This window comes from Pelodiscus sinensis, chromosome 3, assembly GCF_052426305.1.
Source record: "Pelodiscus sinensis isolate ZL-2025 chromosome 3, ASM5242630v1, whole genome shotgun sequence".
NCBI lineage: Eukaryota > Metazoa > Chordata > Testudines > Trionychidae > Pelodiscus > Pelodiscus sinensis.
Window position 1 is genome coordinate 40,638,139 of NC_143054.1, and position 23,690 is coordinate 40,661,828.

Here is a 23,690-nt window from a genome sequence, read left to right on the forward strand (position 1 = left end):
GCTGATGGATTCCTTTATTACCTGCTCCATTATCTTCTCTGGCACAGAAATTAAACTAACAGAGAATGGATCCTTCATGAGAAGGATTCCTAAACAAGAATGGGATGGGGAGGATGCAGAAATGAAGGAAGTAGCTGTGTTCTACACCAATTTGTTCAAGGTGATATCAAACCAAGACAGGATAAATGAAGTAAGCAGGATTCCAAACAAGGCTGCTGGCTTCTCATGAATTCTGAGGTGTCCAATCTGCTACTTGGTTGATTGGGTATGGGCATTAGAGGAGACTGACAATGGTTGCCTTTGAGTATTGAAATCATTTTCACAGCACGTACTCTACAGCTGTTTACTCTGAGAAGAAGAAAGAGATTGCTGCCTCTATTTGGGTTGATATTTGTAGGGAAGCTTTCAGTAGGGAGTTGGTGTATACATCTCTAGTGGATTAAGCTCTCCAAAGGCTTATCAGTTTGGTAGGATTTTGGTGTTTAAAAAATTGCAACTGAATGCCTGTAGATTGTTATCAAATTTCCCCAGAATAATTTAAAACTATATTATTGGCATAAGGATTTTTTTTTATAAGTAACAGATTTTAGCAACAAGACACTCAAAAATATGATGCATTTTGGCAACTGCCACTACTTACCCTCACAAACAGGCTGTATACCAGACCAAGAACCATTAAGCAAGCATGTCCGTTCTGCAGATCCTCGCAGCTGATAACCCATTTCACAGGAGAAACGTAGTAGACTTTTTATTTTGAATTCATTCCCAAGTCTCGATCCATGAGGTGGTACACCTGGATCATCACAATATCCGGGAGTATTTCCTATTAAACATAATGAAGTAGAATTATTGGTAGACATATTGTAACTGTATGTTTAGTAAGAGTTACACTACTGGCTACATTGTTTCTGTATTAATTATTCAGTTTCCTTCCAGTCTGGGAGACTGAAAAAAAAAGCAACATGTATGTCTATATCTGAATTTGATAATAATTAAAGCTCACAAAGTGACACAAAATAAGTGATACAAGACAAATACTGATACTAAAAGCATACTGTCTTGTGTAATCAATGATCTCTTTAGCATATATAAATGTGTATATTTGTTCAGTTTTGTAGTTCTACAGTTATTGTAATAAATTAACAACAATAGAAAATAAAGACAGCAGAATTGGAGAGCGGTACAGTTCTGTATGTAATGGAGAACAGTTGATATGTATAAATCCACATTTATATATCCTCTAGTAACTGAATTGTGTCTTCCCCTATGTAGACAAGTAAGGGAAAGGACACATGGAGTCTTTCCCCCCCTCACTTTGCACTCCAGAGCAGAGGCCAATCACAGTTCCAATGGAGAAAGAAGGTGCTGCACTTATGTTAGAATTCAAAGAGGAGAGTGTATGGTAATGGCTGTACTACATCAGTCAACCAACCTGTCAGACTAGAAAGGATACAAACTCCCTTTCAAAGCTGCCAACTGCCACAGGTTCTCCCCAGGAGTCCCATGGAGGAATGCAATGCAGGCAAGTATGATAACCATAATCAGGTCCAAAATAAACAATAAGACAACACAAATAGGGTATGTCTACACTACCCTCCTAGTTCGAACTAGGAGGGTAATGTAGGCATACCGCACTTGCAAATGAAGCCTGGGATTTGAATTTCCCGGGCTTCATTTGCATAAGCGGGGAGCCGCCATTTTTAAAACCCCGCTGGTTTGAACCCCGTGCAGCGCGGCTACACGGGGCTCGAACTAGGTAGTTCGGACTAGGCTTCCTATTCTGAACTACCTAGTTCGAGACCCGTGTAGCTGCGCTGTATGGGGTTCAAACCAGCGGGGTTTTAAAAATGGCGGCTCCCCGCTTATGCAAATGAAGCCCGGGAAATTCAAATCCCGGGCTTCATTTACAAGTGCGGAATGCCTACATTACCCCGCTAGTTCGAACTAGCGGGGTAGTGTAGACATACCCATAGTTTCTTTATAATGCCATTGAACTTCTATTGACCCCTTTTGGTTTTATATGTACAGTAATTTCTCATTTAACATGGTAGAAGTGTTTCAAAAAACGATCGTGCTAAGTGAAAATGTGCTATGTGGGGTCAATTTTCCCACTGAAAATAATGGAAAAGGTAGGGGTTGCATTTCAGGTGGTGGTATCGAAGACAATTTTCTGTTGGTGCTGAGTCATCAACATCAACATTAGACGATGTAGATGGAACAGGGCTATCTTGTTCATCAGCTGATGTTGAACATGAAAAAAACTTGATAGAGAGCTGCTTTGCTGCTTTTTGTTTTTCATTGGAAAGTTGCTGATAGCAAGATATGGCGCTTTCTAAGCTTTTCACTACTTTTGAGCTCTGTTCGTGATCAGGATCATTCTCATTGAAAATATTTATTCTATCACTTATAAGCTTAAATGCTTCAGCCATAACTTTAATTGGTAATGTTTGAATAACTGGCTCATTTTCCAGCCACTGCTCATCCAGCAGCTTCAACTCATTGACAGACAACTCCTCCCCATGAGAATCGAGTAACTCTTGCACATCAGTAGCATACACCTCCTCTAATCCTGCTTCATGGGATAGGGTTACAATCTGCATTTTAGCTTCAGCTATTTCAGTGTGAAACTCCCTGAACTCGTGAACACATGCAAGCCATATATGGCGCCAGACTGCATTGAGGCAATGCAACAAAACTTCTGCCCAAGCCTGTGCTATTATATCTATTGCGTCTTTAACATTAAATTTTCTGCAGAACTCCTTGATTGTAGGCTTATTCTTGCCATCTGTCTCCCTTATAAGCCTAGCAAACGTACAGCGAAAGTAATACGCCTTGAAAGCAGCAATTGCTCCTTGATCAAGTGATTGAATTAACGAGGTTGTATTGGGGAGTAAAAATAACACTTAAATGTTTTCTCACAGATCAGTAAGGCAAGGAGAATGCCCTGGTGCATTATCTAAGAGTAGTAAAATTTTGAAAGCAAGATTTTCTTGCAAACAGTAGTTTTTTAACTCAGTAGTTAGGCAATAACAGAAGTAGTCTGTGAAGATGCTTGCAGTTACCCATGCTTTTGCATTAGATTGCCAAACAACAGGAAGATGATCCTTTGAATACCCAGATAAAACTCTAGGGTTGACAGAATAGTAAACTACTACCGGTTTGAGTTTGCAATCCCCGTTGGCATTGGTGCATAACACCAGTCATATGATCCTTTGCAGCCTTAAAACCAGATGCATAAGCCTCATCATGAGAGATATATGTATGTGCTGGCATAAGCTTTCAGTAGTGTCCTGTTTCGTCCAGGTTAAACATCTGTTTAGATGAATAGCCACCTTCCTTTATAATAGTTTCAAATATCACTGGGAATGATTCAGTAGCCTTTGTGTCAGCAGAAGCAGCCTCTCCAGTTATTTTTATACTATGTAAGTTTGAGCACTTTTTAAAGCATTCAAACCAACCATGACTTGCATTACATGGCTTGGCATCGGTTTCATTCAGTTCTATTTTAATAGCATCATATAAAGTTTTGGCTTCTTCCTGAATAACAGTCAAACTCACTGACATCTTTCATTGCGTTTGGTCTTCAATCCACATAGACAATTGCCTCTCCATATTTTCCATTAGGTTAGATCATGTACGAACAACCTTCTTCAGACTTACTGCTGTTGCATTTTTGAAACTTTCCTTAATTTCCTCAGCTTGGGCACGGATCCTCAGCTTGGGCATACATACTGAAAGCGCGGGAGATGTCACAATTGCATTCATCTTTTTCAATTCACTTAATCACTTCAAGTTTCTCTTCAAATGTAAACAATTTTCTATGCTTCTTGCTTGCAGAAGCAGATGTATCACTTTCCTTATGCTTTCCACTCATGATAAGGGATAAAGTAATACATAGCAAGATACAGTATGTAGCAACAAAAGTTGCCACGGTTTGTTAACACAAGATAAACATGTGAGTGAGCGGAGGAGCGCTGTGACCACATGTACAGTTTTCTTCTGCTCATGAATACAGTATTACTTCTGTTTTCACAACTTATACCGCCGCATGAAGTAGTCCGCCCCTTAATTTTTTTTGTGTTATTTCGGGGACGGTCGTGTTATTCAAAAAATGTTCCCTAAAACAAAAATTGTGCTATTGCAAAAACGTGTTAAGCGGGCATATGTTAAATGAGTAATTACTGTATTATTTTCTACAGCATTCATTGTTCCACCATGGAAATATCTGTGCAAACACTAGATAAAATCCACATTGTACTGAAATCAGTGGCACAACTCTCACTGGAATTATTTGGGCTAGGATTTCACCAATTGGCTACGTCTAGACTGGCATGATTTTCCGGAAATGCTTTTTTCCGTTAAAAGCATTTTCGGAAAAGAGTGTCTAGATTGGCACGGACGCTTTTCTGCAAAAGCACTTTTTGCGGAAAAGCATCTGTGGCCAATCTAGACGTGCTTTTGCGCAAAAAAGGCCGGATCGCCATTTTCGCGATTGGGGCTTTTTTGCACAAAACAAATCTCAGCTGTCTACACTGGCCCTTTTGTGCAAAAGTTTTGCGCAAAAGGGACTTTTGTCTGAACGGGAGCAGCATAATATGTGTGACATAGTGTGGGTACCTTGCTGGTTGCTAGGCTTGGGCTGTGGTTGACCCCCACTGGCTGCTGTCTGTACCACGGCCCCACCAAGTAGCTGATGGGACAGGAAGGTAACCTGTTCTACCAATTACCCCCCAGGGAGAGGAAGAAAGGAAGGTGGAATGCCGCCCCTGGCTAGGGGGCATGGCTGGAAGGGACGGCTTTTAGTTTCTGTTTGGGAAGCAGGGGAGAAGGAGCTTGGGAGGGGGGCTGAGATTATAGGGCCCAGCCACCCCCCATCTCAAGGGGGGGGCACTGAGGCCTCTTAGCCCCAGTTCCTGTAACCAGATGACATCCTGGAGAAGCAATAAACTCTCTCTATTCTACTGGCTGGTGGAGTCTGTCTGTGCCATTACTGGGGTGCAGGAGACAGGAAAATCCCAACGCGCCGTCACCGTATTTCTGCAAAAAGCACAGATTTCTTACAGTAGGAAGTCAGTCCTTTTGCGGAAATTCAAGCGGTCAGTGTAGACACTTGGCAAGTTTTTCTGGAAAAGTGGCTGATTTTCCAGAAAAACTGGCCAGTGTAGACACAGCCATTGAGTTTAAGGCTTGCTTAGGCATGAAGACATACTATGAGGAAAACAGCAGTATGTGCAATACTATACACAGTAGTATTTTCATTACACTTTTATGCAATATTGCTAACATGTATAGGGTTACATTTGAATGGACTTTAATGGCATTTTGTGCCTACCTTTTATTGTGCTACTAATCAGCCTTGTTATTTTTTATTTTATTTCTTTGGTCTCTAACACAGTACTAATTCTTTTCCTTACAGAACCAGCATTATTTCTATAACTGAAAAAAAGATTTGGAGCCTTAATATATCACACCATAATTTATATTTGATTACAGAAGACACCATCTTTCAAAATGAAAAAAATTCTGAATAACAGCTTTGTCTATAAATAGTCTTAATACAGTCATTCACAATAAATAACAATGTAATGTGTTACAATGATTTTACTGGCATGAGTTTGGCTTGGTCCCACTGCGCACAAATAAGTTTTAGAATCATTCATTTAGATCCATTAAGATGCTAGGCACCCTTAGTTTACACTGAAGTCAATGCAAGCCAAGGGCCTGTTCAGAACTTTTCTGGATCAAGCTCCAAATGTGTGTGCTAGCCTTAATCTTCACCAAAAACTGTATGAATAAAACAAACAAATGTGCAGAATTCTGCAAATGTGTAAATACTGTTTTGTGATGTCATTTTACGTAGCATCATATTAAACATACTACACCTCAGAAGGCTACCTACGTATTGACAAAATGACGGAGGGCAAATATATCATGATGTTTAAATAAATAGCTACAGCAGAAATGAGTCACTACAGGAGGAAATAAAATTAAATAAATGATTAAAATACAAAAAATGAGTTTGGCCGGAGTTAAAGATTGCTTATTGGGAACATTTTTAATCATTTTAATTACAAGATCACTTTCACATGACAGCTCATACAACTACCTGTACAATGAGGGAGAGTTCCACTCCAATGACTATCTTCTTGGCACACTCTAGTAGAATTTCCTATGAGAGTTCGACTTGCTGTGCAAGTATAGTGAACTATGGCTCCATATGTGAATTTGTCTCCGGAAAGAACTGCATTGGCAGGAACTCCAGGATGTCCACAAGAAATGGCTATCAAGGGGAAAGAAAAAAAATATCATATGGCTATTCATTTTCAGATAACACAAACATCTGTGGCAGACTTCTAAATATAAACTCAACTCTACATAGCATAAGTATACAGTTGGATTACTATTATCTTATATGTTTAATTCTGGTTTTGCTAAGGATGATTTATTTGTTTTTGATGAGGTTCAGGTCAACTAAACTCAAATCTAATTTCTTTGACTTAGATTCCCCACAGTAATTTCTGCAACATCCGACAGATCCCCATATACCCTCATAAAACCTTATAAGCAAGACAAAATGGATCTGGCACTGGCAGAAAAACACGATAGTTGAGATTTCTAATATTTATTTCTACTTTTAAATAAATGGGAAATGTGATACAATAACAGGGAGAAGCTTAATAAGCAGAAGATAGATATAATGTACAAAAATTAATAATTAAGTCCAAAATTTACCAGAGAAATTCATAGAGTACAGTGAATGATAGGAAAACTTATTTATAGCCATTTTGGTGAACTATGAATAGCACATATTTACTTATTTATTTTGCCTTTTGAAAAAAATCGTTCAAGAAAATTTTGTTTGTACACATGTTCCATTAAAAATATAAGTAGAAATTTGTTTAACTGGGAAACAAAATTCATTTAATTATTAAAGGAAATTAATAACTTATATTTTTATAATGGTTAGGTCTTCTAATCAGGAAAAAGAAGTAAAAAACCATGATTCTACCTAATATCAGTAAGCAGAAATAAAGGAAACAAAATAAAGAAAAATCAAAATATATTTGCTTAAAAAATCATTCAGAAGTACTATTTTACACTGAAAATAAGTCTCTATTTTTACTGCTATACTGAGAATTTTTAACATAAACATTTCTAAATTGCATTTGATGCTTATAATCCTATAGAAGCACTTTAAAAAAAAGATTTATCCTTGGAGTGAGAGAATGGAACAATGTATGATCACTTTGATGCATTAATCTCTCTTGTGGTATTTGGAAATCAGCTTAAGAATTGAAATATCAAAGAGAGAAATATCATCTTAATCACTGAAAAACTCTCGTTCCATTGAGAAGGAATGTGAGATTTGTCCTATAAACTCAAAATTCAAAAGATTTTGAGTATCTCAGGAAAATGAAATTAAAAGGTTAGATCCGAATTATAGTACAACAGTGACTGCAGACTAGTGCCAATTTCTCCATTACCCAAAGATCAAAATTTGTCCTGGCCTGTGGAATTTCCCCAGTGCCATTGTTGTGCTTGGATGTGTAAAGTATTCTTGCCAGTGACTTATTTTTAACTATATGGTATACTTTTCTTTAATAATGGTAATTTCAATGAACCTGAATTTCAGAGTTACTGAGCACCCACTATCATATCTGCTTCCACTGGAAAAATGAGGATTCTGTACTTCTGAAAAATCAAGCACGGAATGCCTCACAGCACAGATAATGTTTATGGAAAGTATGTAGAATGAGAGCGACAGAGAGAAAGAGAGAAAAAAAGAAAGAAATCACAAGTCTGGTTCAATCTGATTAATTTAACAGGTCAGTGTATAGGTTTATGCTAGTACAATAAAACAGAAAGTAAACCATGGAATATAGCATCAGCAAAAACAGTAAAACAATTAGTGAGCATAGAAATTAAAATATTGTTGTGAGCTGTTTGTATTTCCCTATGTTTCATACTAATTCAGAAACCTGGTGTCAGAAAGTGAATAGGGACCAATCACAGGGAAAATAAAAGCTATTAAATTGTTAATTTCTACAGAATAAAAGACATGGCTCAGTCATAGAAAAGTTCCCAAAGCAGAACTTATCAGAAATCTTTCTGAAAAAAAAAAATAAAAAATGTGATGTTACTGGAAGAATTGGAGCCTCCCCCTGAGCAAATTATCCTGTGCAAAGTTTCCCCTTCATATCCTTCCACAGATGTGCTAGAAGATAATAAAGACTGAGATGATGCTTCATTAGAAAAAAACAGCTCTCAAATGAGCATTAATGGTTTTAGATTATTAACGAAAATAATATATAAAACAAATACAATAATGTTACGTGTTCTTGGGTATTTCTGGATGTTATGAATGGACAACAAAAGGCAACATTGGGTTTTTTTTTAAAATAGACTGAAAGCATTTCTAATTATAGCTCCATATAACATAAAATAAATTTAAATTTTACAAGTAATGGTTGTAAGTCATCTTGGTTTTAGTGGAAACTCATAAATGACACATCTCAGTTCAAGAAATGTTCCCAAATATATGTGGCTACGGGTTAACTGCCTTTTATGACACAGGAGAACATCAACCTAATTTAACAAATACTTACGCAAACATTTGGGCAGTGATCTATCCCACAAGCCATTAGCCTTACAAGTCAAAGTAGATGAGCCCAAGATGTAAAATCCCTTCTTGCAGTGGTACACGATGCTGATTCCATACTTGAAACTTTCAGGATAATTCTGCTGCCCATGACGAATAGCATTTTCCACAAAGCCTGGATCAGAACAATTCACCACTACAAGACAAGCATTTATTTGTCACTGATTTGTCAACAAAATGTCATCAGTACAAATCAATAGAGAATACTCTGCATTACTTCACTAATGGTTCATGAATAGGAGCTGTGGCCATGGACCTCTGATTTTGGCTTGATTTTAGGACCCCTTACTATATCAGGTTTTTTTCAGCGTTGAGCCCTTTTTCACGCAAAGATGAAGATACTATCTAAAGACTAAGAATTCTTTTCCTTAAGAAAACTTCAGTCCCTAAAAGAATCTGTCTGAGCTGGTCTTTTAGACAGGTGAAGAACATGGGTGCCTGGACAAATTTTTGGACTCCCCTGACAAATTTGCAGCTCTGGTGACCATATAGAACTCTAAGGCTGCTGCACCTTGCTTCCTGATTTCTGTTTGTAATTGCACTATAAACATTGCTTCTGTCTGCAAGAGTTGCATCTCAGTAGAGGAGCTGACTTGGCTGCAAGCCTTGGAGAACTGAAAATGAAAACAATTTTCAAATGCAGGCAACTCTGCATTGACCTAGCATAAAATAAACTGAAGGGCTCTAATTCTACCCGTTCATCAAAAAGTTGGTGGTGGCCTGCGGGTTCCCCATAGCTTCCTCTTCTACCAGTGAGGCTCCAGACTCTAGTTTGACTCTACTCAAAAGACTGTAGTTTATCCAGCTGCAAGTACTGTTCTTAGCCTCCAAATCACCCACATCTCTGAGGGCAGCAACTCAATCTTGATTGACATAGAACTGAGACAAAGCAAGGTCATTTTCACAGTGATTTTAGCCTCTATAGTTGCTCTAAGTACCCTAAAGCTCTGCCAAGGCTCCCACCAGCATAGATCTAAGAGAATATAATGCATGTGTGTTACTACACTGTGAACAGAAGGGTGCAACAGATGCTCCCACCATACAGGATCAGGTCTGCTTGCCCAAATGAAGAGAGCAACTATTTCAACCCATTCCACTGGAGTGACAAGTACTGCTGTAGACATAAGTGCTGCACAGTTCTTCTGCTTCTTTCGGCCATGTCTACACTAGGCGATTATTTTGAATTTACTAAGTTCAAATTCTGGGCACCAGATTGTACAAATTTGAAGTTTCATGTCCTTGCTACGGGGAGGAATTGAATGTAGTCTGAGGTGTACACATTAACGGAGCCTGCCTTGGACTCAGAGCCCCAGGAAGCACTCTAGGGAGCTACAGAAAGCCCCCCGAGGCAAATTAGTTCAAATTAGCAGTGCCAGAGTGTCTACACTAATGTTATTTCAGACTTACAATTTCGGGAATAGCATTACTCCTTATGAAAATTAGGACTACACAGTTCGAATTCCACAGCCCCTTATTCTACAATAATGGGCTTGATAGTGTGGACCCATTGCGTAGAAAATTGACTTTGGGGGGCTAATTTAAAACTAAGGTCCTAGTTAGACTAGGCCTTAGGAAAAAAAATTGTAGCACTTGCTTATCTGCTGTGCATGGAACCATGGTATGAAAAGGCTCCTTGCATCCTCTCTTCACTTAAGCACCTAGCACAGGGCTGGGCACAATCTGGCTCTGAGTATGTTGTTTTAATCTGCAATCAATCAAATCTAACTATTTCTAAAACCCACACTTCAATTTGAACAGCCCAGAACCGTTTTTTCATGTTGCGTATCTTGTAATCTGCACACAGCCTACAAAAATAAAAATAAAATACATCTCTCAATATTAATACACAAAAGGGGGAAAATATTATTATTGTGGAATGCAACACTTTATGTGGGAAATGTCATACCTCAACGCAGCTGTATTTCACACCGTTTTCTGCAAGCTTAACCAATTATGTCCTTGTTACACATCTCTCTTTTTAAAATTTAGATTCCCCAATCCTTATTCTTTGAACTAAACCAACTTTTGTACATATAGCAAAACCAACTTTTGTACATATAGCAAAGGCTGTTTTCTATTGGTAGAAGGAAGATTGTGATGTTGATTGAAATCTCCATGGTAAAATCCAGTGATATGTATTCTTCTGGCAGCATACACCACCAGTATGAAGAAAAGATGCTTAAAATGACATCCTCTGCTTCTCTTATCCCTTCAGCACAGATATAAACAAGACCAGCACAAAAATGTGCAATTGTGAATATACACCAAGAGGGCATCTTATTATCAATCCATTTTTTAAAAAGTTAAATTCTATAATAGAGATTAACAAAGAGGAAAATATGAATATATCTATCATCAACACAACAGAACCAATTAGTCATTGAAAATGTTCACTCATTAGTATTCTCTTTAAAGAAATTTTATTTGGTGAGGAAGTGACATTAAGGAACCTGCAGTATTCTAAAACTTCATTTTTGGATGACAAAAACCCAAGTTTTTTAAACCCTAGTCTTAATGTTATCAAATATCTATGGCCTCATCCTGCAATGTGTTCTATGCAGGGAGATACTTATTCATGTGCAACATTTCCTCTGACTTCAGAGAAAACTGTTATTCTACATTGGTTCTCTCCCCCTCCATTCCCCTTCTGTTCTGAAATTTGATTTGTCCTTTTCATATGTGTTCATTTCTTTAATTTTATCCTTTGGTATGTATGGTTGTGACAATTTTCTTCCACTATTTGATCTGAGAAAGTGGGTCTGGCCCATGAAAGCTCATCACCTATTAAACCATCTTGTTAGTCTTTAAAGTGCTACACAGTCCTGTTTTTTGTTTCAGAAAGGAGGAAACTTTCATATTACTCAGTCTCCTATTCCATGCAACATATAAGAATTTTTGTCCCCAAGCCTGACAGATCCTGGAGAGCAGTGGAAGGAGACAATACGCCAGTTTTTCCCAGGCCAGGTGGGAGATATAATTCCTCCTGTTGACCTAGATACCACCTTTGGGGGATTTGAAGTACCTGTACCAATGGGAGAACCCCTCCCACTGGCATAGATAGTGTCTTCTATCTGTCTAAAGCATTATATTGGCACCAATGCACCATTTTAAGAGTAGACAGAAAATTGAACCTTACCATTGTCCTACTGCCCTGACCACTGGACTAGCTTTACAAGCAATATATTCTGAAAAGTTATCGTGGAAAATTGCACTTTTTAACATAAATGTTATCTCATTTTAGTGGAGAAATGTCATTCATTACTATTTACAAAGGCTCTTTCTTTTAATGATACTCTAAGAAGGCATGTGTGTGAAGGGTGTTCTATGAGTGTAATACAACAATTTTACGTATTAGTGTAATTCCTTAGAAATCACCAGAATTTAAACAGCATCAGATGGGAGAAATGAAGCCATGAATTCAGATCAATTTCTTTTTGAAAGTATACTAAATTCTCTCCTGCCATAGAAAACTTTAACTTTAACAAACTGCTCAAGATAGTTAAGACCAAAGCAGACTGTGACGATCTTCAAAAAGATTTCACCAAACTAAGTGAGTGGGCAACAAAATGGCAAATGTTGATAAATGTAAAGTAATGCACAGTGGAAAAAATAATCCGAACTATACATACAATATAATGGGAACTAATTTGGCTACAACTACTTGAGAGAGAGATCATGGAGTCATTGTGGATAGTTCTCTGAAAACATCCATGCAGTGTGCAGTGGCAGTCAAAAAAGCAAATAGAATGTTAGGAATCATTAAAAAAGGGATAGCGAATAAGACAGAAAATATCTTATTGCCTCTATGTAAACCATGGTATGCCCACATATTGAATACTGTGTACAGATGTGGTTGCCTCATCTCAAAAAAAGATATATTGGCATTGGAAAAAGTTCAGAAAAGGGCAACAAAAATGATTACGGGTTTGGAATGGGTCCCGTATAAAGAGAGATTAAAGAGACAGTGCACAGTCAACCTCTGTAACTCCTTGCCAGAGGATGTGGTGAAGGCTAGACCTTTAATAGAGTCAAAAAAAAGCTTAATAGATTCATGGAGGTTAGGTCCATCAATGGCTATTAGCCAGGATGGGTAGGAATGGTGTCCCTAGTCTCTGTTTGTCTGGAAATGGGTGACTGGGGAGGGATCACATAGGATTACCTGTTGTGTTCCCTCCCTCTCGGGCATCTGGTATTGGCCACTGTCCACAGACAGGATACAGGGCAAGATGGACCAATGGTCTGACCCAGTATGGCTGTTCTCATGTTTTTATGTTCTTATTTTCTTAACTACGGTAACTAAAATGAATCATGTTATACACTGTGGCAAATTCCTAATGTGGATACAGATAAATTAGTTTAAATTGTGAATAAATAATTTAGCAGAATGAGGTTACTATCTCTAGTTCAAATGGTTTAAGTGGAACTTAAACCAGTTTTCTTGAGTCAACATTAAGGTTGGCACCATTATATTTAGATTTCTGTCATGAAAATTTTATAATGTAGATGATGCCTTATTCCTTTTCTTCCCAAACCAAATCACAAAATTCATATACGTTGTTTGCCAGTTAAATTCAGTTTCTTGCCATCTCTGTGTTCCCTTTATTTCTTTCTCAGCAGTTTCCCCTCTTTACTATTTACATCTTTAGTCTCCCTTGATTTTCTTCTGAGTTTCTGTTTTTTTCCCTCATCCTCCTCTCTACAACTTCAGATGCTCATCACAAGAGGTATCACTCTTAGTGCCATGTCCAGCATACCCAGAATACACAAGTGTAGATCACTCCAGGAAGCAAGCACCAAGAAGTAGGCTTGAGTGACAACTTGGGAGAAAAGCTATATAAGTTTGCCAGGGAGAAAGCAATAATAATGTTGGGAAAATAGAGCAGTTTTCTCATTCATTTTCCAAGTCACTATCAGTCTGATATTGCTTCTGACGTTAGGATGGAAACCAAAACCAATCACAGCACTCTTATTTTTCCCTGTGCTCCCTTATTATAGCTAGATTACAACTCCTTAAATATCAGTCAAGGATAAACACTGCACTGTATCTGGTCTTGAAATAGATTTCTGTTTTATGCTCTTTGCTAAGCACACACACTGTACAAGAAAAAAATCTTCCATTGCTGTTAAAGCTTGCTTCCTCCTATAGATGCCATCATATTTCACCTTTGTGTTAATGAACACTATACTGAATTTTCACTCTTTCGCTGACAAAGATTTTAGATTTTACTGTTCTGTTTTATTTTGTTTTAAATCTACTGCAAATAAATTGTCTGCACTCTAATGGACAGAAAATGCAAACTGCTTCATCAGACAGTTTCAGTACTGTGCTTTGTACTTTTTAATGTCAGTGTTTTTGGAGGAGATACTATTTGGGGTTGTTGAGCTTTATTTTTGGTTGTTTACAGCATCTTTTAAAACTAGAGGGCTTTAAAATTACTGACATATGTATACATGTGTACACTTTACCTCCTTAACTATTCTGATTTTCCAACTGGGGAGCTAACAAGAAGGCTTTAAACTACTTTTACCAATCCTTGGTCTAGTCTAATTATGAAAACCACATAACTTTTTACTAGTAGACAGTCTGGGAATTGTAGAGAACCACTAAGCGGGTTCAGCACAACCCAAGCACTCTATATACTGAGACTCTATGGACTCTACATGCTTATTAGGCAGCTTTCCACTACTGGAGTGGAACAAAGCTGTCCCATTGTACTGGGGCATTAGAGCAATAATTTACAATGATTTCCTAATGTGGTAATAAAGTAGGAAAAAATCTGCATACTGCATGCCCAACTTACAATTCAAAAGCAATTAAAAAGCACATAGAAATAAAGAGAAATAAAAGAAAGGAAATATTACATGTTCTGACGATATGTCCCCCCCCAAAAGGAAAACCAAAAATTTAGACTAATTATCAAAAACAATGCTATTTTGATTAAATTACCATTTGCTGACATGCAAACTAGCAGTAAATTGGAAAGAAAGAAAGAAAGAAAGAAAGAAAGAAAGAAAGAAAGAAAGAAAGAAAGAAAGAAAGAAAGAAAGAAAGAAAGAAAGAAAGAAAGAAAGAAAGAAAGAAAGAAAGTTAGTTAAGATATAGTGCATAAGAACCTCTCAGAACAAGATTATAAATAAAACATATTAAAGGTAGAGAACTAACATTGACACCTTTATACCTAACATCTTGAAGACTGAACACAAGTTAAAGAAATATATTCTTGACAACTCCTGCCAAAAAATGGAATGAAATTAAACATAAAATGTGTATACTTTTCCAGTTATGATTCTGTGAGCCTTTTTAAAGGTACTGGTGTAAAGAATTGTTTTTTGTCTGAAATATTAGCATAGATATAAATGAGGAGATGTTGAACATATGGTTCTATTTTGTTGCAAAAACTATTTATGTGCAGATTAATGCTTTGTGTTGAAAAAAAGTTTAGTGATTACAGCAGATCGTTTCAAATGTAAAAAGACATGATAATTACAAAAAAAGTCCAAATTTTATATTGAAATTTTAAAATGAAGATTTATTTTTATTGCACATTTTAAACTTCAACTAAAGATTGTCATTTTCTGTGATTGCACAGAACTAAGCACAATACAGAGCCCAATGTAGATGACCATTAGGTGCAATCTAAAAGCAAAACAGAGAGAGAGAGAGAAGTTACTGCTTTCTAAAAACATTTCAAACACAATTTGGGGGGTTGCTAAACTTTAATGTGGCATGGAAATTAAGGACTGATTTTGGAAACACTTCATTATATGACTTGCCTTTGATGTAATAAGGAGTCTTATTTATCTAGTAAAACACATAATTCATGACTGAAAATATTTGAATGCTTAAACCTCTGTGGGATCAAGCCCTACTTTAAGTTAGATCACAGCTAACAACACTTGAAGGAGTAGCAGCTCTAAGAAAAAGTGTTGTTTGTGATATACATGTTTCATCAGTCTCACTGGCTAAAGTGAAAAGGAACATTTTCCACATATTAATTCTGCAGAATTATTTTGAGTTCCAATCCTGAGAACACTCATGCATGTACTTTCACTCTGTGAGCAGGCCTATTAACCCCCTTAAAAATAAGAACTGTTGGATATGATATCCCTTATGTGCATGCTAATAATAGGAATCACATTATATTCTAGTGGTATGTTGTAAAAATAATATATTATGTATCGGTAAAAGGTTGTAAAGGTGAATTGGTAACAGATAAACATCCTGATCCTAGTTGTCATATCTATATCTGTATAGATATATAGCTCACATCACTTTTCAAACATACAATTATGGAGTAGATTCATATTTCTAAAATAATTGTATGGATAGGAGAATTTTGGTTCAAGGTGCTAAGAAGAACAATTTCACAAAATAACCAAGTAAGTCAGTGTCTTAACCAGGTTTACAATCCAGGCAACATGACTGCTAGTCCAACTCTTAGCACTCTGAACTGCAGAAGAATTTCTTATCCTCTCTCTGACCTGCCTCCTTTTTACTAAAATCAGCCAAAGAATTAAAAAAACCACACATTATTGACATATTTTGAAAATTACCCCAATTTCTTGAAAATTTTGTGAACTGAGAAAGGTAAATTTTGTTTCAAAATTCTTCCATAAATAACAGTTTGCTCAACTCCTTGTACTGGATCGATCAGTGCAGTAATAATTTATCATAACTACATTCAATTCAGATTGCCAAAATAAAATAAAATAAAATTTCTAAAGTTTGAGCTTTGGGTTAATAGCTATTCCTGCCAACTATCTCCCACCAAGCCAGTAATAGGAAATTAAGCAGAGAAACTATTGTTTCAAGATGATATGTTGCCCTACAGCTATTCAAAAGCAATTTTAACTGAATTATCTCTGAAACAGAGGAGGGAGAATAGAATCACTTATTTATCTGGGAAGACTGGAAACATGGCATATTCAAAGGATATATTAAATTCCCCCCAAAATCAATTTGTCTGTGTGATATAGTGTTTTCATTCATATATCAGCAACATCTGTCTAGCCAACTAGTGATATGTAAAATGCAGGATACTTCCTGAATATATAATTTATGCATGTGGTCTGTGCAACATGCATGAATTCTTATAAAAAAATTATTCAAAAAAAGGGTAAACTGTACAACTGAAATTATTGTAAAACTTCATTCTCATTTAACTTTACCAAGTTTTTTAAATAAAAGTTATATGCAAATTTAGTGTGACTAACTAGGACTGCACTAGGGGATGCTTTGGGAATGAATTTCAGCTGGTTGGCACACAGAACAAAACTAGAAGACTCCCTGATTGCCCTTCACCCTGGAGACCCACTTGTAAATCAGGGCAAGAGAGAAGAAAGAGATTGCTTTCTCACAATGACAGCTGTCAAAGATTACATGAGAAATGAATTCTGGCACTCTCAATTTAGTTTGTTGAGAGAGCCAGAAGAATGGGTAAGTCTGCCCTGATGATTTTGGAACCTCACGCTGAATAGATTCAAGCCCTTGAGGACAAAGAAGGAAAAAGACTCTGTCAGAGTCCTTTAGGCAGCTTTCTGTTAAAAAAAAATTGAAAGCTCATCAAAAAGTACAACATTCCCTGTATTTTATTTCCTGGTTTTGTTTTGTTTGGCATTATTATTATTATTTTTATTTTTCCTATACCGGACCATGTGATTAAACTTAAAAAAAAACACAAACTTTTCTGTGTGTCCAAACAGCATTAAGAAAAACAAAACAAAACTTTTAAAACTGGCTACATTGCATTATTATCAGTCATTGCTATTAATGAATAACACAATTCTGATTGTAACTACACATTTGAGTGGTCACTCATGATGAATAAAGGTAGAAATATTACTCTCTGTGGATACGTCTAGACAGCTGATGTTACTCTGAAATAACAAAATGTCCATCTACACTACAAGCCTTTATTTCAAAATAATGTCGAGCTGGAGGACTTCTTACTCAGACTCATTGTAACCCTCATTTTATGAGGAGTAAGGGTGTTCTTCCTGCTGTGTAGTCAGTGCCAGTATTGACATAGCTGAAGTTGCGTAGCTTATTCTGACTTTATCCCTGCTGTGTAGACTTACCCTGAGTATAAAGCAAATTCAAGGAGACACAGCCTATGAAAACTCTATAGAATTATTCCAAAATAGGTATGTTAACAGAATACATTGTAAAGCCAAAAAATGATAATTGCCAAATCAAATTAAACAAACATGGAAATGTTAACATATACCTTGGTTTTGTCTGTGTCTTAAATGGATAAGAGTTTTTCTTTAATAATAATGAAAATGTGATTCATATTATCTCCTTTCTTTCAAATGAAAATCACTGGGAACTAATTTTATTTTTGAAATATGATTGACGTAAAGTTAACAGCAATAAGACATTGGTGAAACATAAAAATAATTAATTTAATAAAGACTAATACACATTATCTATTAGTTAAAATCTATTAGTTAAGATCTAAGCCCCTGATCCTCTACTTGGTGCTTGTCTAAACTAGGTAAATATGTACTGTTTTAATTACACTGATGTAGTCATACTAGTGCAAACCTCTAATGTTGACATACTGCGTAGATGTAAAATGTGGCTGACAAATATGTGATTTACAAATTACTTCAGCAACTTAATTGTGGCTACGCTGTTGCAAAAATAGCCCCATATAAACAAGGCCTTACACACATTCTCATTTGTACTCACTAACATGAATAACTCCACTTAAGCAATGGCAATACTTACATGATATAAGTATGATACTTTGCAGGATCAGCATCTAAAACTATTTTTTGTTGTTTTTAAAAATTCACAATACTGTGGTATATATTATTGTTAGAGCTGTGTCAAATATTACCTACATTGTTAACAAACTGCAGTGTTTCCTGAAAAAGTGTTATGTCAATGGAAATTTCTACCAGATTAACAAAAAATGGTGAGAGGGGAAGGAGCTGAGAGGTGATGGGGATTCATGTAAAAATGCTCCTATGAGGCATATCATGGTACATTTTTAAAATCTGACCAGAAGAGCTGAAAGGTGGATAAAGAACTGATTAACTAGGAAATCACAACAGGTCACACTGAAAGGTGAACTGTCAGGATGGATGGAATTTGTGTTATTCTTCAGAAATTGGTCTTGAGACCTATCTCATTTAACATTTTTATTAATGACTTTGGTGTAAAAAAGTTAGAGTGTTTAGAAATAAATTTTATGGATTACTCAAAATTGGGATGTATTGCCAATACAGAGCAGAATTAGAATATTATAGAAGGAGTTCTAGATGACCTAGAAAAATGAATAAAACTGACCATCAGTAAGTTTTGGCTTAAAATCAGAGGTTTCTAACCATCAGGCCCACAGATGGGAGGAAAGGAACAAAGGAGGCAATTGCTCCAGGCCCCAGAGATTCAAAGGGGCTTGGAGCTCTGGCCCCTTTTAATTTCTGTTGGAGTGCTAGAGTACTGCTCTGTGCAGCTCTGAGAGATGGGGGGAGCCCAGATGGCCTAAGGACTGACTAGCCTCAGCCCCACTCTCTCCACCCTCAGCCCCGCCGCTTTCGGAGATGTGAAGCTCTGCTGGTGGTTTCATATACTTGATGCCAAGGGTAACATAAACATTTTGGTGTTTTCATTTCTTTCCCATCAAATTCATAGAGGCATAGATTATAACGCTACAACACTTGCACTTAAATTAACAGAAGTAATCTCATTGGCATCAACAGGTCAACCCACATGTGGAAAGTTAAGAATGTACATTAGAATTTGCTGGATTGGGGCCCTAGATGTTGTTTTACAGTGGATAAAACTGTTTTCCAAATGAAAATGTATAATACATACCAATGAGATAATCACACTACAAAAATATATACGCTTCAATGAATAAAAAATGATTCCCCTTGGAAGAACAAACACAACAAGAAATGAAAGGAAATAGTATATTTCAGTCATTTAACTGACAAAAATGATTCTCAGGAGGATGCCAAAAAGCTCCTTATTCTAGATTATAAAATAATGACTCTGCAGGAGATAATCAGTTCTTTTGTATATGGAAACAAACAGATACACTATTTACGTCCCTCATATCCTACGTTTTGCATTACAGAAGTACTGAAAGTACTTAATTCTCATTCTCAAATATTCAGACTTAAAACATTAAGTTTGATCATTGTAAATTATACATTTCCAAATAAAAACTTCAGAATATTTCTCAGGATGTAGTTTTAATAGTTGGAGAACAGATATATGAATACTAATGTATTACCAAAATAAACAGAGTACAAATATGATACAATACCAGTCCTCAAGGCCAAAGTTTTTCTGATTTTATCATTATAAAATGCAATACAATTGAAATGCTGCCTCTTACAGCCTCACCAAATAGATCATAGCTTCATACAGCAGATATTTAAAATAGAACTCATGGTTTTAAATTATCTTAGTAGCATTTAACCTGAAATCAATATAACAATAATTTTTAACCAACTGCATCAAAGATATCCTTCTGTTATTCTCATGACAAAAATTGGTTATTACATTATAGGGAACATATGTAACTAAAACCAAACAATTCTTTAGAGCATTAGAAATGGCCAATAACATGATATAGCTCTGTGTGTCATCTTCATGCTTTGGAATATATATGGACTTTATATTTTGCAGGGCAGTAGTTCTGGATTAAGGGAAATATCTTTTGCTCTCCCCATGAAAATTCATCCAGAGTTGGCCAAATTATAAGCTTCTGTTAAATCAAAAGCTTGTAAGAGTTCAAAGGTCTGCTGATCAAATCTCTGAACACTGGACATATTCCCCATCACATGGAGTTCCCTACATATATTCAGGTGGTACACAGACAAAAGAAAATTAAACTAACCTTTGACCCATTGTCTATGCTTGATATAGGTACAAGGTAGAGTGATGACAAAGTAACATACAATGAATGTCAACTCTTATACTTAAAGCCAGCGTAAATCCTGACAGAAATGCAGCCTTTGTACCCTGGGAATGAATGGGCTGCTTTATCACATTTGGATTCCAAAGAGAGTGATTATTGGCAAGAGTTGTGGACATAATTGTCATTCCTTATGAATATCCTAGGGATGTCTACAAGTTTTAAAACCAAATTATTACAAAAACTATATATAATAGTTACCCCCACATGGAGTGAACTTCATTCATTTAATAAATTTAAAAAGAAAACCAGTAGTAGACATGCGAGCCATGGCTGAGATAATGTCAGATCAACCTAACATTTGAAATTTCCTGACTTAACTACTTGATTTCTATGTTCTTCTCCTCAGAGTCCATTTTCATTAATGTTAACTTCTTGCATTTAAGTTCCATGTGTTTATTTTTTTTTAAATCTGAAAAAAAATTCATCAATTGCAAGGGGCTGAAAACCTGAAAACCATACAGTCCATGCTGGCAGTAATTAAGCCATATAAGCTAACATTGCACATATTTGATGTATAAAATCTTTTCTGAAATTGCTATTTGACAAAGCAAATATTAGTTACAAGGTCCTTTGTATCTTTCCCTCATTGTGGGAGGTGGGAAATGTGTGTTAATTACAAGCTAATGATTCATTACAATATATAAAAAAATAAACATCATTTGATCCTAAATACAAACTCTTTGCTAATTGCTATTGCTCAGTCTCAGTAATTATGCTCCCATGCTAGTTAACTCACTTCAATATATTTTGAGAGTAGTGACTGGGGGAATTGCTACCCCTCTATAGTTTAATGAGAGCTAAGAATCTAATTCCTCACACACTGAGCTTGAAATTGCATCTGCCAGCCCCGGAATAGTATGATGATCTAATCACCACAGTTAATTATCATTCTTACCAACAATCATTGGAATAAATATATCAGTTTAATATACCTACAGGTGGAGATACTAAAACCAGCAATAATTGCGCTTGATTTTTGTCATAGACTTTGTCTACCCATTTTATAGTCTCCCCAAAAACTTTTCTTCTCAGACACAAGATAAAATAAAACAGTGTGTGCTATGATTTTCAACTCTATAATTCTGTGGATTTCTGGAAGAGAAAAGACAGCATTCCATGCTTAAATAAACACCATATTTACCATTTTCAATCCAAAACTGTTCAGCTAAATAGTAAATAAATCATAGTAGATGGAATAGGTAAATAATTTACCTGCTTTAGTATTGACCTACCATTGAACAACTGGCCTGTCTAAAGTCCAGACTGGATGTTTCTATGATTGCTACAGCTGATGGAGACACAGGGATGAAAGAAATCCCCCAGTTCAGAACTTTGCCCTTAGATTCAGACCAATGGGGAGAGAATTGAAAACTTTCAAAGGAATTGTCAAATAAGCACTCATGCTATCTGCATTCGAGTGTAATCTTATATCACTTAATGAAGCTTCAGCACTTGGGAAATTGCAGCTCATACATAACATTCCAGCACATCTTAACAACACAAAATGCCTTGAGCACATAAGATGTGTTCCCTGATCTCTACACTAGATTTCTGCAGAATTTTGAATAAGATACAAAGTATCAGTACTTATTTTAAAGGTGATCCATAGCTTGGGATTACTTTCCTAGAGATATTTCAGAATCTCCATCATTGGAGATTTTTAAAAACAGGTTAGACAAACAGCTGTCAGGGATGGTCTAGATCATTGTTTCTGAAAGTGTTCCACAAAACTGACTGCCCTGGTTTGTTTATTTACTGGTGTTGCGTCCACAGAGTCTCGTGGTTCCATTTGGCTCCATTTCATCCTTTGCAGCCAAGGGGAGCCACGGGAAGTGGCGTGGGCCAGGCCACCACTTCCCGTGGCTCCCCATAGCTGCAAAGGATGAAATGGAGCCAATGGGAGCCTCAAGACTCCGTGGCCACGGCACCAGTAAATAAACAAACCAGGGCAGCCAGTTAATGTGTTTCTAAAAGCGATTTCACGGTACACTTTCAGAAACACTGCTCTAGATGATGCTTGGTCCTGCCATGAGTGCCCAGGGCTGAACTTGATGACGTCTCGAGATTCCTTCCAGTTCTAGTATTCTAAGATTCTATATCTAGATGATTGACTAAAACTCTAAGAATCAGGAACTATGTTTCTCTGGCTTACTGGACCTCTCTACAATAAGGGGTAAGTTCATCTGTGTGGGAAACAGAATTTTTTCAGGGGCTGTCTCAAGACTGTAGAATGAATTCTCTCAAGAATTAAGGATTGTAAGAAATCTCATCACCTTTTGTTCTAAGTGCAAAACACACTTTTTTGACTAGTCTTTTCTAGCATGCACACACATATAAAGGCAAGACGAAAGAAATGTGCCTTACATTTAGAGGAGAAATTATGAGACTTATAATTATCCTCAGTTAATGGGAAAATGTATTCCACATTCTTGGGACAGCCCTCAAGTTGGAAAAACCTTTCAAATATTACTAGAACATGGATAAGTCTTAGGGAAATAATACAGTGTATTTTCATTGTCATATGTGAAGATTTACCTGTATAACTATAAACATTAATACGGGAAATATAGAATCATAGAATCATAGGACTGGAAGGGACCTCGAGAGGTCATCGAGTCCAGCCCCCCGCCCTCAAGGCAGGACCAAGCTCCGTCTACACCATCCCTGACAGATGTCTATCCAACCTGTTTTTAAATATCTCCAGAGAGGGAGATTCGACCACCTCCCTTGGCAATTTATTCCAATATTTGACCACCCTGACAGTTAGGAGTTTTTTCCTAATGTCCAATCTAAACCTCCCTTGCTGCACTTTAAGCCCATTACTCCTTGTCCTGTCCTCAGAAGCCAAGAGGAACAAATTTTCTCCTTCCTCCTTGTGACACCCTTTTAGATATTTGAAAACCGCTATCATGTCCCCCCTTAATCTTCTTTTTTCCAAATTAAACAAGCCCAGTTCATGAAGCCTGGTTTCATAGGTCATGTTCTCTAGACCTTTAATCATTCTTGTAGCTCTTCTCTGTACCCTTTCCAATTTCTCCACATCTTTCTTGAATATACGCCTTTCCTTACAAAAATAAAAGTGTAGTGCACCT

The 23,690-nt window shown here is 36.6% G+C and overlaps 1 protein-coding gene across 1 annotated transcript in view; it reads right to left on the bottom strand.

The window, feature by feature from the left end:
• CSMD1 (CUB and Sushi multiple domains 1) overlaps positions 1 to 23,690 on the bottom strand; it is a 1,868,278-nt gene that overhangs the window by 62,965 nt on the left and 1,781,623 nt on the right. Inside the window, exons 55-57 of the mRNA XM_006137767.5 lie at positions 8,607 to 8,795; positions 6,107 to 6,280; positions 641 to 823 (exon numbers count right to left, since the gene is read on the bottom strand). Of these exons, the coding sequence (XP_006137829.3) occupies positions 641 to 823; positions 6,107 to 6,280; positions 8,607 to 8,795 (546 nt within the window). The remainder of the gene's footprint in view (positions 1 to 640; positions 824 to 6,106; positions 6,281 to 8,606; positions 8,796 to 23,690) is intronic.